The 17,737-nt window shown below is 40.3% G+C and overlaps 1 protein-coding gene across 10 annotated transcripts in view; it reads left to right on the top strand.

The window, feature by feature from the left end:
• The window catches only part of EFCAB11 (EF-hand calcium binding domain 11), a 289,500-nt gene that overhangs the window by 7,337 nt on the left and 264,426 nt on the right, over nt 1-17,737 (top strand). For 7 of the 10 annotated variants that reach the window (XM_057733111.1, XM_057733113.1, XM_057733112.1 and 4 more), the window contains exons 4-5: nt 11,348-11,449; nt 12,316-12,406. In XM_057733111.1, the coding sequence (XP_057589094.1) occupies nt 11,348-11,449; nt 12,316-12,406 (193 nt within the window). Of the gene's footprint in view, nt 1-11,347; nt 11,450-12,315; nt 12,407-15,152; nt 15,451-16,575; nt 16,692-17,737 lie in introns of those variants that run through there. The other 3 variants (XM_057733121.1, XM_057733119.1, XM_057733118.1) reach the window with 3 other exon arrangements.

Raw genomic sequence — 17,737 nt, 5'->3', positions numbered from 1 at the left:
GTGCTCAACTTACCATGGATTTGGCCATTGAGTGCCTCCTCGAGCTGACTCCTGTGTCCCTTTGACTGGCTTGACCTTTTCTTTCTTTTTAAAAATCTTTTTATTTATAAATTTTGGATTTATGGGAGAGTTTACTGGATACAGGTTTGGTATCACATATTAAACATGACTTTGTGAACAATATTATTGCTAGGAGAAGATGTGTTTGACATACTCCCTAACTTGATGGAATTTCCCCAGGTTTTAAATTTCATGTTAAAAATTTTCACACTTTCAAAACATTCAAATATTGTTTCTTTGCTATTCAATTTAGGTTGTACATTCTTGGTGAAGCCTTCCCTACATATTTTCTCTGGGTTTCTATGTGAATATTCCAGTCTATAAAGATTTCTGTCTTCTGGCAGAAGGATTTCCCTCATTTTTTGCGTTGCTAGGTTTTCTCTCCTTTAGGAGTCCCTTGAGAGTCAGTGAGTGATTCTGTCTGGTTGTAGGTCTTCCGCTGCTCTTATTTATGTGGTGTTTCTACATAAATACATGTACTTTGCCAAAGGCACTCTCACATTCATTATTCCTGTAGATTTTCTCCCTTATGTGTGTTCTTTGATTCTGAATTAGTGATTTGACTTCACATGGAAGGTTTTCTTTCCTTAACCAGTTCTTCGATGTACAGACAGGTGTTATTCTGGAAGAAAGTTTTCCCATGTTCTTTACAGGTGTAGTAAGTAATCTGATGGAGAGGTTGAGTTCTGACAAAACCTTCCACATTCAGTAGCCTAAGTTCCCCACTACCCCATGTGTATTATCTCACATTTAGTAAGATATGACTTACACACATGTGCTACATTCATATGCTTTGTCTGTGGGTAATTTGATGTACATTGAAGGGTAAATTCTGACAGAAGGTTTTCCCGCCTTCGCTACATTCTAAAGGTTTCCCTTGAGTGTGAGTGCTGTGATATAAAGTGGGGACTGGTCTGTGGCAAAAGGATCTTCCAAGTATGCCAGTGTTAGTTTCCTCCCCTCTATTTTCTTTTCTTTTTTTTTTCTGATGTTTGAGAGAGGATTGACTTGTGGCTGGAGATGTTTTGTAAGTTTCACGAACGCTTCCTCTCCTTCCGGAGTTCCCTAATGCTTGGATTTGGACTTCCTGCAGAAACAGCTCTCACATTTTTGCAGTCATGGAGCTTCCTTTTGATGTTCGTTCTGATATACATTAAAGCTTTAAGTTTTGAACGAGTTCCTCTATACGCATTCCCTTCATGTGGTCTCTCCCACACCTGAGTTCTCTTATGTATAATGAAGATTGCCTTATTATGGGACATTGTCTCAAATTCAGAATGGCCTAAGGATTGCTTCAAAACTGGCGTTCTTGATACTGAAAGTCAGTTTCCCTATGAGGGCTTTCTGACCTTGATGATGTGCTCCTGAACCTGCTCCTGTATGCGTGTCCCTTGCATTTAATATCAGGGGTATTGCAGCTACGCTCACCTCCACTTCTCCATCAGATCATTAGGATGCTTCCTGTCACAGTGTCTTTTCCTAATAATTAATTTTTAAATGTATTTCAAAAGGTTGCAAAGTAAATTAGTCATCTGAGAAATTCAGGGGAAGATTAGGTTGCAGGAACAAGATCAAAGTGTAGATGCTTAGTACCTTGCTCCAAAATTACTGTGAGAGGGCTCTCCTTAGTCTACAAGCTTCCGGGCTTTTCCCTTCCTCCTCTGGTCCTGATATCAACGGCAAATTAACCTTCTCAAAACGTCACTTTCTTTATGATTGAAGGAGTAGACTTATAGCCAGGGTGCTAACTTTGCAACTAGCCTCAGTTCATGTCCCCTTGAAAGGGGAGACTCAAGACCACAGACATCCCAGGGAAAGAGTAAAATACCCAACCTAGCAAGAAGTCACTGCTGAACCCTGAATGCTGCTAATATAACATCTTTTTGGATTAGACCTATTAGTACTGAACCAATTTCAGCTCATCAACTCCTTCTTTTCTCCCTTTCAGTGACATGAGTCACATTTACATATTATTTTTCTTACAGGAAGAGAGTTTACATACAGAATATTTTACCAAATATATTATCTCCTTAATGTTTTGATCTTGAAGAACTGAAATGTTGGCCTTGGCTTTCTGTGAACTATTTATTCAGGCAGTCAACTTCCCAAAGTCCTTTTGAGTATCTCTGACTTAGAAATTCTCCTACTAGGTGTAGGTCTCCTTACATCCTGACAGGTTGTGCCAGGTCTCCAACATGCCATCCCAAAGGGCCCTCCACGCAGGGCCCAGTTGCTGCCAGACTCTTGGGGGCGGTCCAGACTTACATCCTGGATTGAGCCGGACTAGGCAGAGCCCTGATGATGCACACACTTCACACGGTACCTAAACCTGGATGCCCAGACCCTACCTCCCACAGTCTCTCTAAAAGGTGGGTCATGTCTATAGAGGTTCCTTGTGAAAATCAAGAAGAGTGAAAAGTTAAGACAGAGCCGTTAGAAGAGTGGAATGGCTCAAGGAAAGTCACACTGGGAGAACTTGAGGGCAGCCAGAATGAATAGCAAAAGGGTACTAATGACATTTTTAATCCTTTTAACCTAACAGGTGAGTGTCAGCAAAAACTATTTAGGCATCAGGAACAAGGAATTATATTAATGGGAGAAAAAAAAAATCAAGCCATTTGTTTAAGGAAGCAGCTGATCAGTGTTGGGGTTCGTTGCAATACACACTATTGCTACCTAATTTTAGAGGGTTTTATCTGTTTTCTAAGGGTAGAGAGCATTTCATATCTTCTCTAACTATAGAAAATGAAAGAGTTTTGCAACTAGAAGAGCCTAGAAAATGGTCATATATTCCCTTTTTCAAAAATGAGCTATTTCAAAAACAAAAATAAATAAAAAAATAAAATGAGCTCTAGAGAGGAATAAAAAATCTTAATCCTGGCATTTGATGGCTCTTTATTGGTTTATAAAATACTTTTACATGTGATACAGTATTTATTATTATTATAGATAATAATTATAGCTTTGGTTCCTTGAGTATTTACCACGTGCGGACTCTGTAATGAGTATTATGCATGGATTGTTAAATTTAATACAGCTCTATGTTAGGATTATCCCATTTTATAACTTAAAACAATCCTGAAGATTAGAGAGGTTAAGTGATCTGCCCAGGGCGGCACAGCTAGCTAGTAAGTAGCAGACCGCAGTAGTGTAATCTCCAAGTTTACCCTCACAACCATTTGATAAGCCCTTTCCTTGATGTTAATAGTGTCATGGATATTATTAGTCATTGTGACAGAGCTGAGGCCAGTCTTCATTGTCCTGGGAACTTAATGAATGAATGAGTGGACATCAGGAGTGGATCAGTACACAGAAGACAAATCCCAAGGTTGTGTGCAGTCGCCAGAGGTTGATGTCACATTTGCTTCCGAGCGACGGAGTGTCTAGAGCAGACAGGCAGTCACAACCAAGTACAGCAGTCAGCATCCATATCATAGAAACGCCTTTTCTGGATGTGGGATAATTCCCCCACGACGTCTCACGGAGGAGAGATGAATGAGTGGACACTGATGTCCACAAACTGTTCAATAAATACAGTAGTGAATTCTGTAAGGCTGTTTCTTGAACTTTCTTCAGCGTAGGGGCAGTTGTTTAATGCCAGACGTGTCTGGGCAGTTCTGTGAAGGGCAAGACCATGTGTGATCTCAGATGGTTTGACTTCACTGTGAGATAAATTGCAGAGCATTTTAGATAAAACAGCTAAGATTTATGAGGCTTTTGCTTAATCTGTCCAGTGCCTAGTGCCCCACTGAATCCTCACATGGCTGGCTGTGAGTTTTTATCCCAGAGTCACATATAATATGCTTGAGGGAAAAAAAACAGCAAAGTACATCAGAATTTTGTTTCCACTGGGTGATTAGATCATGCTTCCTATGCACCCCCCCCCGCCCCCCACCGCCGCTTTCTTTCTGTTTTCTTAAATGGTTGCCCTTTCAAAACAATGAACATACTGTATTTTACTTTCATACTTTAAAAAAAAAAAAAAAGCTTTCCAGGAGCTTACTTTTTTTAAAAAAAATTATTTATTTATTTATTGGCTGTGTTGGGTCTTCGTTGCTGCACATGGGCTTTCTCTAGTTGTGGCGAGCGGGGGCTACTCTTTGTTGTGGTGACCAGGCTTCTCATTGTAGTGGCTTCTCTTGTTGTGGAGCATGGGCTCCAGGCACGTGGGCTTCAGTAATTGTGGCACACAGGCTCAATAGTTGTGGCTCGCAGGTTCTAGAGTGCAGGCTCAGTAGTTGTGGCACACGGGCTTAGTTGCTCCACGGCATGTGGGATCTTCCTGGCCTAGGGATTGAACCTGTGTCCGCTGCATTGGCAGGCGGATTCTTAACCGTTGCACCACCAGGGAAGTCCCAGGAGCTTACTTTTAACCTTCAACTTTAAATGATGGAAAAATCAAAGAGATTGATCAGTCACAATGGTGATGATGGGCTGTTTGAGTCAGTGGTGCTATCCAGGGTCAGTTTAATTGAAAAATAATTTGTGGATGATGAGGTTAATGACTTTTTAAAAAAATTTATTTATTTATTTATTTATTTGCTGTGTTGGGTCTTTGTTGCTGCACACGGTTGTCTCTAATTACGATGAGTGGGGGATACTCTTCGTTGTGGTGTGCGGGCTCCTCATTGTGGTGGCTTCTCTTGTTGTGGAGCACGGGCTCTAGGCATGCAGGCTTCAGTAGTTGCAGCACATGGGCTCAATAGTTGTGGCTCACGGGCTCTAGGGCACACGCTCAATAGTTGCGGCACGCGGGCTTAGTTGCTTCGTGGCACATGGAATCTTCCTGGAGCAGGGCTTGAACCTGGGTCCCCTGCATTGGCAGGCAGATTCTTAACCACTGCCACCACCTAGGAAGTCTGAGGTTAATGATTTTTATTTGTTGCTATCTCATCTGAGTTGTTTTGAGCCAGATAGTTGACTTTTTAAAATATTTATTGTATTATTTATTTATTTAATTGGCTGTGTTGGGTCTTCGTTGCTGCACACGGGCTTTCTCTAGTTGTGGCGAGCGGGGAATACTCTTCGTTGCGGTGCTCAGGTTTCTCATTGCAGTGGCTTCTCTTGTCGCGGAGCATGGGCTCTAGGCACACAGGCTTCAGTAGTTGCAGCACATGGGCTCAGTAGTTGTGGCTCCTGGGCTCTAGAGCGCAGGCTCAATAGTTGTGGCGCACAGGCTTAGTTGCTCCGCGGCATGTGGGATCTTCCCAGCCCAGGGATCAAATCCATGTCCCCTGCTTTGGCAGGCGGATTCTTAACCACTGCGCCACCAGGGAAGCCGTAGTTGACTGTTAAAGGTATTCTTTTCCTAAATTTAAATGTCCATTTTCTAGTCTTTAAGTTATACTGTGAACACATTTAGGGGGTTTGTTTTGTGTATATTTTGTTGTTTTAGGCTCCTTCCTAAGGAACTGAGGCCATGATACAGCAGGCGTAGAAAGGTGTTTGACTTCAGATTTCAGTTGACCTCTTTGTTCTTTTCTATCATCAGGAAACACAAACACATGACACTTACCTTAGCTTGAAATCCTAGGACCATTTGATGGTATTGGCTACAGATATTTGCCCCTAAATTAATGTATTTAATTCCCCATTTAAAGATGCTAAGTTTTCTTGTAGGAGTAGAAACAAATTAGAAGACACAGACACTGATGTAAAGACACTCCTAAAAAATGTAGTATGTGACAGGGAAGATGAAAGAAGTATTGTCACTTCTGTGGTGGCCAGATGTCACATGAACACCATAGACGAGAAGACCTTTACGAGTCTGGAAGAGAGCGAGCAGCACGCTTCCCTGCCTGAGGTGTAGCCGGAGCCAAACGTGGAAGGCTGGGCGGGGAAGCAAAGAGGAGAGCAGGTCGCATGAGTGAAGGCAGATGCGAGCTTGTCCCCTAGCTGCTGGTGTGCCCTGGGCTCTGCCAGCGCCAGCGTGGATGCAGACCTCAGTGTGAACTGAGACTTACCTGCGCAGTCAACATCCACAGGAACATTGCCTGTCATGACCTAGACTCTGCCGAGGTGTTCGTTAATGGTACCAAGAAGGGACTTTATCACTCACTCTCCATTGCTAGCAAGGGAGAAGCTCAGGTCCGTGCTTTCTCCTCTGCAGGGGCTCTTTGTGCATGCTACCCTTGTGGAGTTTCTCCCACAGACCCCCTGCCTCCAAGTGTTCACCCTCTTCTCTCAGATCCCTGCCCCTCATTTTACAATATCCCCTCTTCCCCACGTCCCCCTCAGATTTGCATACCCAAAGTGCTATCAGCTGTCATTTTGTTGATATCAAGTCCTACGGGAAACAGAATCCACTCTTCTTGGAATATTTTTATCTTCCACACCAGCATGGAGTACAGTGTGTACCTGTGAATGAATTGTGTTCAGAGTGAGGGGCCCTGATGGAAGTTGAGAATTAGAAAGGGGGAGATTTAAGGACCAGTTTGCCTGGAAGGAATAATGAAGCTTTAAATTCCAGAATAAGGTGTCAGGACTTTGCGCTATTAACGCTGAGGAACCTTTGAAGGTTTATGAGCAGGAGATGTACATAATAAAAAAAGTAACGATTCCTGTCCATGTTTGATAGAAATAAGGTTTTATTGGTTCAAATTTCCCTATTCTACTATAACCTATTTTTACTCTTCCTCTTCATTTTTCTCCCAATGATATAGTAAAACTTGATTTCTTCCATTAAAGTAGATTCTTTTCTCTTCATTCCCCTACTCTTATGTGTGTTGCTGGAAGAAAATATTAGTCCTGTGAATTTACTTACTCATCTTTCTTGTTGATGCCAAGAAAGTCCTTCTGTCCTTACAGTCTTTTTATACAAACACATTTTATCCTTTTTTTTTTCCTGTATGGCCTCCAAAAGTCATAATCTGAATTTTATTTCTCAAACTAGAAAAGGCTTACATTATACCTTTTAAAAGACCACTTAATCCTTTTAAGCCCTTATTTTTAGGCATTTTCATTCCCTGGAAAAATTAATATATGGCCCAATGACTGTGAGCCCTCCCTTTTCTACTAAATCTAGGACCAGACTTCCAGTCTAAATAACTTGGCATTTTTATTATTTTCTCTTTCACTCTCCTGGGTTTATTGCAGTTTTCTAATTTAAGCTCACTGTAATGGCCAGAAACTAGATGAGTGCATTTTCAAAAGGATTTCTCTCTGTGTACTGACCCTGAAGCTTAGAAATGTGAGCCACAAACAAACAAACAAAACAAAAACAAAACAAAACAAAACTTTCAAGGAAAAATTTATGTAATTTTGTTGGACTTTTTGAATATATCCACCCCTGTGGTAAAAGATGATTACCTTCTTAGGAAACTGCTTCAAACAAAAATGGGGAAAAGGGGCAAAAGATAGCATTTCTCTATATGATACATCTATATCACATGTATTAAGTAGTTTGGAAAGTAAAATATATATATATATATTCATTATAGAACATGAAGAGTCCGTTTTGCCAAGAGTAGTTTGTAAAATGGAAAGGAGTACTTTCATTGGTATTGGTATGGAAAATGCACAGACTTGCAGAGTCTGGAAGGATTCATAAAGATCTTTGGTCCCAGTGCTCTTTAAGGCATGATCCTCAGTCCTGGGTCCTGTGGGGGCGCTTCCAGGGGCACTGCTGGAGAGGGAAGGGTGGGAAGCCCACCTCACTCCACACTGAATAGCTTTGCCTTCATCGCTACACATGAGGCTTTCCTGTCTTATAAAGAAGAATCTTCCCCACAGCTAAAAAAAAGTCTGAAAACTACTGATAGAGTCCAGTTATCCGGGCAATTTGTGAACACCTTCTGCAGATTAATAATAAACACAGATAAACACATAGGTCTGCGTGGTTCCTGTGGTTGTGGTCCTCACGTGTAACTACAGCAAAATGTTTAGGTAACTTTTATTACTAGAACAGTTTACATAGAAGACCCAACCTCGTATTTGGAATTAGAATGTTCTGAACACACTTTCACTCCAGGGGTGGGGCACAGTAATGCATTGCTCATTGGGTATGAAACTGGGGGCAGTAGAATTAGGGAAAGTCTTCCTGAAGTGGTAGTTTTAGGTTTGGCCATTGTGACAGCAGGTGGAGCTAGTAGTAGGAACTTTATTTCTAGGCCATTTAAAGAGTAGCAAGACGTATAAAACTTACATTAATGTGCTTGCATTACAGAGCTGTAGGAACAGCAAACCTTTATGCATTGGCTTTGAAAAGTGGTCATACTACTACAACATGAGAGCTCAGCTGAATGGAAACTTCTCTATCCTTTTTAGGAAAGGGACTTGCATGGCTTTGAATGCATTTGTATTTGTTGCCGTTGAAGATTAAGTTAAGTTAAGGCAGGGGTGGGGATGGGGCAGTGGGATATGTGTACGTGGTTTGATATTGACTTTACAACAATAAGGTATACAATCCTGTGAGAAAATTGTATGAATGATCTTGATTACATATATAATGTTGTTTGTATTATTAGATGGTTTCTTCTTTTTAAGTGGTAATAAACATACAGTTGAAATCCACATATATTTTTTCCTAGGAAAGACTAAAGAACATTTATTTTTTATCCCCTAAGATTGTGAAATAAAGACCTGACTACTGTATCGCTCCAAATACCAATGAGTTTTCTGAATATGTAATTTAAAAGCTATCACCACTCATGCACTTTTTTTTTCTTGTGAATCTGAATCACACATTGAACCTTGAAATTGTGCTTTTTTTCTTATCATTTCCCGAAATCAGATGCAATAAGTGAAGAGCAAATATTATGCGTGCCTTTCCTTTTCCTCTGAATTTTGTTTGTTTGTTTACTGTATCATAAGTATTAAGAAATTGGGGTTTCTAAAATGATGATTTTGCTGGCTATGCGATTAAATAGTGACCTACTTTTTGGTATTAGTTTACAGAGTTATAAGAGCATTTAAAACACATTTTAGTGCTTTTTGCTGAAAACTAGAAAGAACATCTTTCTATGATTTTATTTAATTATTCAGCAAACATGTGAGGAGTGCCTCCTACAAGCAAGGTATCTTACTAAACACTGGGGTTAAATTTTGACGAAAGACAGTGCTTTCCCTCACTGTGTCTCAGGCAGATATGTGGCCAGATAATTACCATGGGACCCGATGAGATGCTCCAGGTGCTGGCTCCGTATAATGCGTATTTATTGAGCACAGGCAAGCACTCTGTAGGCGCTAGGAGAGACACCTGTCACCTAAAGTATATCCTGCTGCTGTCTTAACTCTTGCTCTTGGTTGTCTCCAGAGCATCAAACAGCTCACATCTCCAGATCTCAACTCCATCTCACCACTACCCCCATCCTGCCTCCCCATGTCTTTCTCATCTCTTTTTTTTTTTTTTTGGCACACGGGCTTAGTTGCTCCGCGGCATGTGGGATCTTCCTGGAGCAGGGATCAAACTCATGTCCTCCGCATTGGCAGGCAGACTCCCAACCACTGCGCCACCTAGGAAGCCCTCTCATCTCTTTAAATGACGCCTCAAACCACCAGGTACTCCAGCCAGAACCTAGGGCTTATTCTTGACATCTCCCTTCTCGGGCACCACGTCTAACCCTTCATCTTTTCTGCAGTATGTCTGGGAACCTTCCGCTGCTCTCCGTTCCCGCTGCCTGCACCCTCGAGACTGCATCTCTTGCCAGTAGGATCCTAAGGCATCTCCTTTTTTTATATTTTGCTTTCTCACCAACCCCTTTTCAAGACAATAGCCGGAGAGATCTTTCCAAAATCTAAATCAGATCATGTCACTTCTCAATTCAAACTTCTCATTGACTTCCTACTGCAACTGGAATAAAAACCAAGTTATATCCTGTGGCCCACGAGGGGCTGTGCATTCTGGCCCCTGCCCACCTCATCAACCCGGTCTTCACCACGTTCAAGCCACAGTGGCTTCTTTTCATTCCTCCTACTTCCCACCCCATGGCCTAGGTGTGTGCTCTTTCCGCTGCCTGGGATGCTCTTCTTCCCACCCTTTAGCCAGTTGGTATCTTCTCATCATTTAGGTCTTAGCCTAAATATTACCTCCTCTACAAGATCTCTCCTTTACCAGAGCCTGCTCTACAAGGAGGATTCCTGGAACACGTTTACACCTTCTTGTTTTTCCCCCTGTTGCTCATGCCATGTAATTATTTATATGTTTGTAGTTGAACCTGCATAATCACTGTCTCCCCAGCTAGACCCACGACTCCCTTGGCACTGGAATCATGTGTGTTCTCTTTCCCACTGTTTCCAGAGCTTAACACAGTGCCTGGCACCCCGTGGGTCCTAAAGAGTTGTAGAAGAATCATTTAAACAGATAAAGACAGATCGACTTTTTAAATTTCTAAATCTTTAACTACAAATAAGAAAAATGTGGAAAATTAAGAAAAAACTATGTCTACTTTTAAAAAAACCATTGGAATTCTTTTGGGAAATGTATACAGTTCAGTATACCTCACCAAAAGGAAAAGGGCACAAGTTCTTAAAAATTCACATGTGATTATTATGTGATTTGGGGCTATTTTTAAAACAGTGATACGTTTTTAAATGGAAATCCTGACTTATAAAAACAAACTGCTCTTTTTATATATTTAGGGCTCAGTTCACTAGAATGCTTAAATTTTTGGCTCCACTCTTTAAACCTACTACAAAGATCACATTAGAATTCATTTTAATAGACGTTGTAAGCACAGTATCCAATCTCATACGATCATGCTGGGCTCTTTTATTATGAGAATCATAGGAAGCAGAGCCCGAGGCTGCAGAACAGTCATGGGGTGTACCTAAGGCCGGGGACAGTGCCAGCTCTATTGTTTATGGAATATTCTCTCCACCTTTATCTGTGGTGTGCAATTGGTATTGACTTTTGAGAAACTACTTCTTCACCCTGATCTCCCAGCTGGGAAAAAACCTGTCGTCATGACATCTGGCTAGGCAAAAGGGATCAAAGACGCATAAGGAAAGAAAATTACGAGACCTTGTTCTATAAGTAGTTCCGGGGCTGTCCGTTGGATCTTTTAGAGGGAAGAGTGTCACGCTTTTGGGAGCTCATCATCTTTTATCCTGGGGAAAAGCTCGGTGAGCTCCAGAGTGTCTACTGTTTCTGCTGTCACTTGCTAACCTGGAGTCTGCTTAGCTTTTAACAAAATGTCTTTTCAGCTTTAGAGATCTTTGTGAATAAACACTACTCACCAAAATTAAGATAACATTTGTTTGTGATAGTATCACTTTCCATTTATATTTTGTTTTCTTCTTAAAGAGGAAGACAGTCATTTTTGGTAAATTGGTGTTTTCCAATTTTTAGGGATATTACTTAAGGAGTTTTTAGACATTGTAAGGAAAAAGAAGGAAGCTCAAGTATATCGGAATGAAATAAGACACATCTTCACAGCTTTTGACAGGCACTGTAAGTATCTTTAAAGTGTTTTGATATAAAAAATTGCTGTTAAGGACCTGTGAATGGGAACATATACTCAGTAACTACAGTAATATGCTTGGAAGGTTATTTTACTGTATTCATTAGCTATTACCTTAGATGTTGGTATAAATTTTTTTTCTTCATTGCAATCTTAAATTCTTGACATGTACGATGGATGAAATAGTATCAACAGTTATATCATTGTACTTGTGATTTGCCTACATTGTAATGGGGACAGCAGAAGGGCTGGCCTTGCAGGGATATAGATGAAGAGCTAGTTATGGAAGTTTGGGAGACCAGGGAGACTTTTTCTCCGACTCCTCCTTTGACCCACACATGATCGGAGGAATTGTTTTCCCACCCTGGGGTGGCCGAGAGGAGTAGCTTCAGACCCCCTCCCCACAGAACACAGGGTAGAAAGACTTGTGGAGTCCAGATTCAGTATTTTGGCTTCTGAAATGATTTTCCTCCAAATAATAATATAGTTCTAATACCAAGCAAGAAAAAAAATGTGAATTTTGAAGAATGGATTATTTTGACACTTCACAAAGACTTGAAGCCGAGTGCTGTTATTGCAGTGTCTGTCTCTTAGTCTTTTTGCTGGGACTCAGGGAATCAGCAAATGCTGGGGCTGGAAGAGACCTTCAGGAGCATCTGGGACTGTACTGGGGGAGAATCTAGATTACTGGATTCTCAGATTCTTCCAGTGAGACAATCTCAGATTACCTTGTATGTAAAATCAACTAAAGTACTGCTTTTTTCCTGGTAACATATTAAAGTCTCACCCATACATTATGGCTGAAATAGTAGTTCACAGGGCTTATGTGAATGTTATGTATTCTGTTCTCAAACAGATCGTGGCTATTTAACTCTGGAAGATTTCAAAAAAGCATTTAAGCAGGTGGCTCCCAAGTTATCGGAAAGGATTATTCTCGAGGTATTCAGGTAAGGCATCAAAATCTTTATGTATACCCACCCCTTGATTTACCATTTCCTTTTACAAGTTTTCAGTTTTATGGAGAACACTCATTTATGCTTAGTGAACACTTTCATCTCACAGCATATCGTCATGATCCAGGAGAGATTTTTTTTTTTAGCCGCACCGTGCGGCATGTGGGACCTTAGTTCCCTGACCAGGGATGGAATCCATGCCGCCTGCAGTGGAAGCTTGGAGTCTTAACCACTGGACCACCAGGGAAGTCCCCGGAGAGAATCTAAGAGTTAGCTATTAGTCCATACACACCCTTGACAGTGGGCTCTAAAGTGAGTGGAGTGCTTGCATACCAGGGAGCGCAAAAGTCATTCGTTAGTAGGGAGTGGAGGGGAGCAGAAAGAAAGTAGAACTTCTTTGTATATTTATGTATTCATCAAAAAAACCCCTGAAGCTTTATTAGTATTTAACATGGATGCAGGTGTTCTCCCGTAGTCTGTATTTTATCAGATACAGGTTACAAATGGTCCTTGAGTTGTCTGGAGAGTAGAGTTGGGTTGATCAGTGGTGGCCCCTCCTTTATTTGTTTTCAGAGTTACAGACCCCTGTTACAGTTCACGCACACCTGATAAAGTAGATTTAAAGATTATATTATGTCGTCTTTATAAACTAATCCTGACAAAATGGGCAAGTGGCTTAAAAGCAGTTTCTGTTAGGAAATTACAGATTGAAAGTAGTATGGTGGCGCAGTGGTCAAGAATCCGCCTGCCAACGCAGGGGACACGGGTTCGAGCCCTGGTCCAGGAAGATCCCACATGCCGCGGAGCAACTAAGCGTGTGTGCCACAACAACTGAGCCTGTGCTCTAGAGCCTGCGAGCCATAACTGTTGAGCCCACGTGCCACAATTACTGAAGCCCGCATGCCTAGAGCCCGTGTTCTGCAACTAGAGAAGCCACAGCAATGAGGAGCCTGCACACCACAGCAAAGAATAGCCCCTCCTCACCGCAGCTAGAGAAAGCCTGTGAGCAGCAATGAAGACCCAACGCAGCCAATAAATAAATAAGTAAATAAATTTATTTTTTTTTAAAAAAGAGTAGTATGAATAGGAAATTCCCTTGTGGTCCTGTGGTTAGGACTCCGCGCTTTTACTGCCAAGGACACAAGTTCAATCCCTGGTCGGGGAACTAAGATCCCCCAAACCGTGCATCGCAGCCAAAAAAAAAAAAAGAAGAAGAAAGTAGTACGAATAGTGCAGGCACAGGCTGCCATGAGAAAATGGCAGAGCTGCCTCTCCTCTAACTGCTAACATGAGCTCCTCATCAACCCTGTTTCCAGATTGTTAATTAGGGTTTGGTACAGCAGCAAGAGCCATAAAACCCAAAACAACAAAGCTCAAAAAAGAGAGCAGTAAACACAGGGGAGTCCCGGGCTGACTTGATGGCAATATGGTTGTGAAGGACCCAGATTCCTCCTCTCTTGTTGTCTGGCTATCTCAGCATCTGGCTTCTCCCTCTTGCTGCAAGATGGCTCCCCCCTCTTGCTGCAAGATGGCTCCCAAGGTTCCAGCCATCACACCTGAATTCCAACTAGATAGACAGAAAGGGCACAGAAAATATGCCCCTCCTTTTAAGGCTATTCATTATTTCTTCTTACGTCCCAGTGACCAACGCTTAGTTCCCAGGTCATGAGTAACTACCAGGGGGAGGCAGATCTGGAAAATGTAGTCTCTGCTTTGGGCAGTCATGTGCACTCAAATGGAGTTTCTGATAAGAAGAAAGAGAGAACAGATAGTGGGGGACGTCTGGCAGGCGTTCCCATCTGGATAAAAGTAATTTCATGACATCTGACCAGAAGCCAGCCTTGCTCAGTAGAAAATTATCAAGCAGGTTATTTGAAATAAAGATCTTCGCTCACTGTCATTAACAGTGACACATATGAAATTCTTTTGCTGCATCATTTACAAGCAGATTATTGGGCAGTCTACTGAAGAACAAAGGAATTCAAGGCAGACACAGACAAAGTGCCCAAGGACGGTATCACTTAGTTGATTCCAGAACACCAAGCCCTTTAAAATATAATAGCATCTTTGTGTATACTTCGTGATGAGATGAGTAATGAAAGTCCATGTATTTCTACCGCATGGTGGTGGGTTTTCACAAAAAGAATGAATTACTTCATTTTACTTTTACAAAAAGACAAGTGTCAAAATTTGCTTGACCTTTATGTGTTAAATGGTTTCAGGATATGTCCCCTGAAAATTACAAGTGTAGTTTTGAAAAATCCACTTAAACATAGCCTTTCAAGGTAGAAGAAGTGTTGTAACAATGAGTGGGAGAGTCACTGCTTCTCAAAAGAAACCCACGCTATCGGGGAGCATTTTTGAAAATGGATGTTTGGAAATGTGATTCTGTTTTATAAAATGTGTGTCCTCTATTAAAACCTTCATATCTGCATGTTCAATAAGTTAAAAATGGAATGTTATAATCTGGTGAAAAAAGCCATACAAAGTTCCAGTGGTTTGAGAGCACAATTTTTAAAAGTATAAAAGTTCAATAGCTTTGATAAGTTTTCAAGAGCAACTAATTGATATCAGGAGAAATGGATATTTATTAGGTGAATTTCAATTAGCAATACCAACAAAATAATTCAAAACAGAACAAAACAACCCCCTTAAGCTTTTTCAATATCAGAGGATGGAATTAAAAACTGAGGGGGCTTCCCTGGTGGCGCAGTGGTTAAGAATCTGCTTGCCAACGCAGGAGACATGGGTTCGATCCCTGCTTCAGGAAGATCCCACGTGCCACGGAGCAACTAAGCCTATGCACCAAGAAAAAAAAAAGGACAAACTGAGGGATTCAGTGTCACGATGCCCTTTTCCTGTTCAGATCTACATAGTTCATGAGATCTCTGACAGCCATTAAGACAAACTGAACTTGAAATTGCTCAGTCACAAAGGTTTCAAACGAGATGTTCAGATATAATAAAGTATAATATGTGAAATCACATTGTTCTTGTTAAATGTTCTTAATAACTTCTAGTGATGGCAAAAGGTCATTTGCCATTAAGAAATAAAATATTTTTATCTGTAATTCTTAAGAAATTTCTGTATTATATTTTATAATGAATATAACATTAATATTGTAGCACGTCTGTATAATCTATACATAAGTATATTCATATGCCTACAAACCTTGTACTTGCTAGGATTGAGATCAAAACAGTTTAGAGACCACTGCAGTAAACAGCCAGACAAGGCATAGTGCACTGAACATGCCCTGCTTAAAGGCTCATTTGTATTATTATTTATAGCACCACAATTCCCAAACCAGAGTAAATGATGCATGATAAGAATTAAAGAAATCGTGACACCAAAAGAGAGAAAAACATTTCCTCTGAGTGTAAGTTGAAGTTGGCCAGAGAAACAGAGGTGTCTAACTTCCACTCTGTTTCAGCGGTACAAATAATTTTCAAGAATAAGGAAAAGAAAAGCAGTTGCTAGGGCTGTGCCTGATGCAAATTACATAGTGTTTCTAAAGTTAGACACTGTGTGAGAAGCTTGAATAGCTTTGACGTAATTGACCAGCGTGATTAGAGTTCATTCCCAGGTTCACAGTTATGCAGGAGAAAGCTAATATCTGAAGACCACTGTAAGAGGGCAGCCAGAGAGGGAGACTTCCAGTTAGACCAGAGGCATCTGTGGTTTGAATGATGAAAGAAGGTTTCACAATCTTCAGTTCTCAGATTGCCAGATTCTTCCCAAAGAAACTTCTAAAGACCAAGAGTAGCCTCTTTCAGAAGTACTTGTCCCTATCACATCTTTGTTTTACAAGATAAACCCGTAAACCACAACATTAAAACCAACCAAACAACCAAAACAAATAATCCAAAAACAAAGAATTGGGGCATAAAGCATCAAAGAATCATTTCATCGTATAACTTGACAGAAACACTGGTGTATCATTCACTGATTCTGGGGGCTTTACAAGAACTAAATGAGCTTTGTTTATAAGGCTTGTGAATTGTTGCCTAACTACTCTGGTGGTATTTACTTTCGCGATTTCATCATGAATAAAAGCATGTGGCTTAAAAAAAATATGTATATATATATAAACAGTATTTGTAGCATTCATATTCTGTTCTGCAATCATAATCTTTTTTTTTTTTTTCATGTTCACTCTGTAGTTAAGTGGATTCAAAGCTAACCTCTAGGCTTTGTACTAGAGTTTCTGCTTAGCTGAAGGCTGTCCTCTAGGTAGGGAATCATAAGAACTGTATTCCCTGATGTCTTCCATGCTCAACAATGTTTATCTGGGCCATTGTCCTTGAATAAAAATATATAAGGGATTGAACGTCAACATTGTTGAATTACATTCTTTTTCCTTGAAAATGCTCGTTGTGCTTATGTTGGAAGTCCTCTTAAATTTTTTGTTAATTTCTATTTCTTTTGCTTGTATTGTTCACCATTTCTCTCAGTATATTTTCAGCAATGTCTGTTCTCCTTTGTGCTGTGTCAAATGTGGCTTTTTTTTTTTTTCTGTTATGGTTTTATTCTCCTCTTACATTTCTTTCTTGAGCTATATATGTGGATGTTTCATTTCATTTTATTATTTTGCTGTGTCTTGTTATTTTATAGTATCTCCTCTAAGCCTTTCTGTGTCTATTGTACTTTCATCTCTTGTTTTATGGAGGTATTTGTTTTATTGGAGGAAACAGTTTTTGAGGTTTTATTTTTAATGGTTGATTGCTTGGGGGCTGCTCATTATAGCTTTTTTTCATATAAATTAAGAAAGCAAGTTTTCTACTGAAGGAAGGGTTTTGAGGAAAGTTTCTGTCTTAAACCGAGAGATGATATCTTACATAAAAAACAAAAATTGGTACTACTGTATGTTACCTCTAAAGATATCAAAAAAATGCTTAATATTTTCAAACTTTGAGATTGCTTTCAGTGTTTAAAACTTACAATATTGCTTTCCACTTAGGGCTGATAATCGTGACTTGGGTACCTGTGCACTAAAATAACTGAAGCCGTATCATACATGGTGTTTCATTATTATTAAGAAATTCTTAGGAAATTCTGTTCTTGAGGAACTTTTCTTTTCCTACCCACTACAAATGGAGAAATTTAAGAGGTACGAGAACTGAGTAGTGCTGTTTGTCCAGAGGAATGAATCTGAGCTAATAGGCTGTCTCAAGCACTGAAAGTTTAAAACAAAAAATATCTTTCTTCTTTAATACTAACAGAACATAAAAACTTTGTAGTACTTTTTTTTTCTTAAATGTTCAAAAATCTTCAGTGACTCTAAAAAGTAGTTAAAACTATTTAACCTGGCTCTTCAACATCTGG

This window comes from Hippopotamus amphibius, chromosome 4 (assembly GCF_030028045.1).
Source record: "Hippopotamus amphibius kiboko isolate mHipAmp2 chromosome 4, mHipAmp2.hap2, whole genome shotgun sequence".
In the NCBI taxonomy this organism is placed as follows: domain Eukaryota; kingdom Metazoa; phylum Chordata; class Mammalia; order Artiodactyla; family Hippopotamidae; genus Hippopotamus; species Hippopotamus amphibius.
The sequence above is the reverse complement of the archived record's forward strand: the minus strand, read 5'-3'. Positions and strand labels throughout refer to the sequence as shown.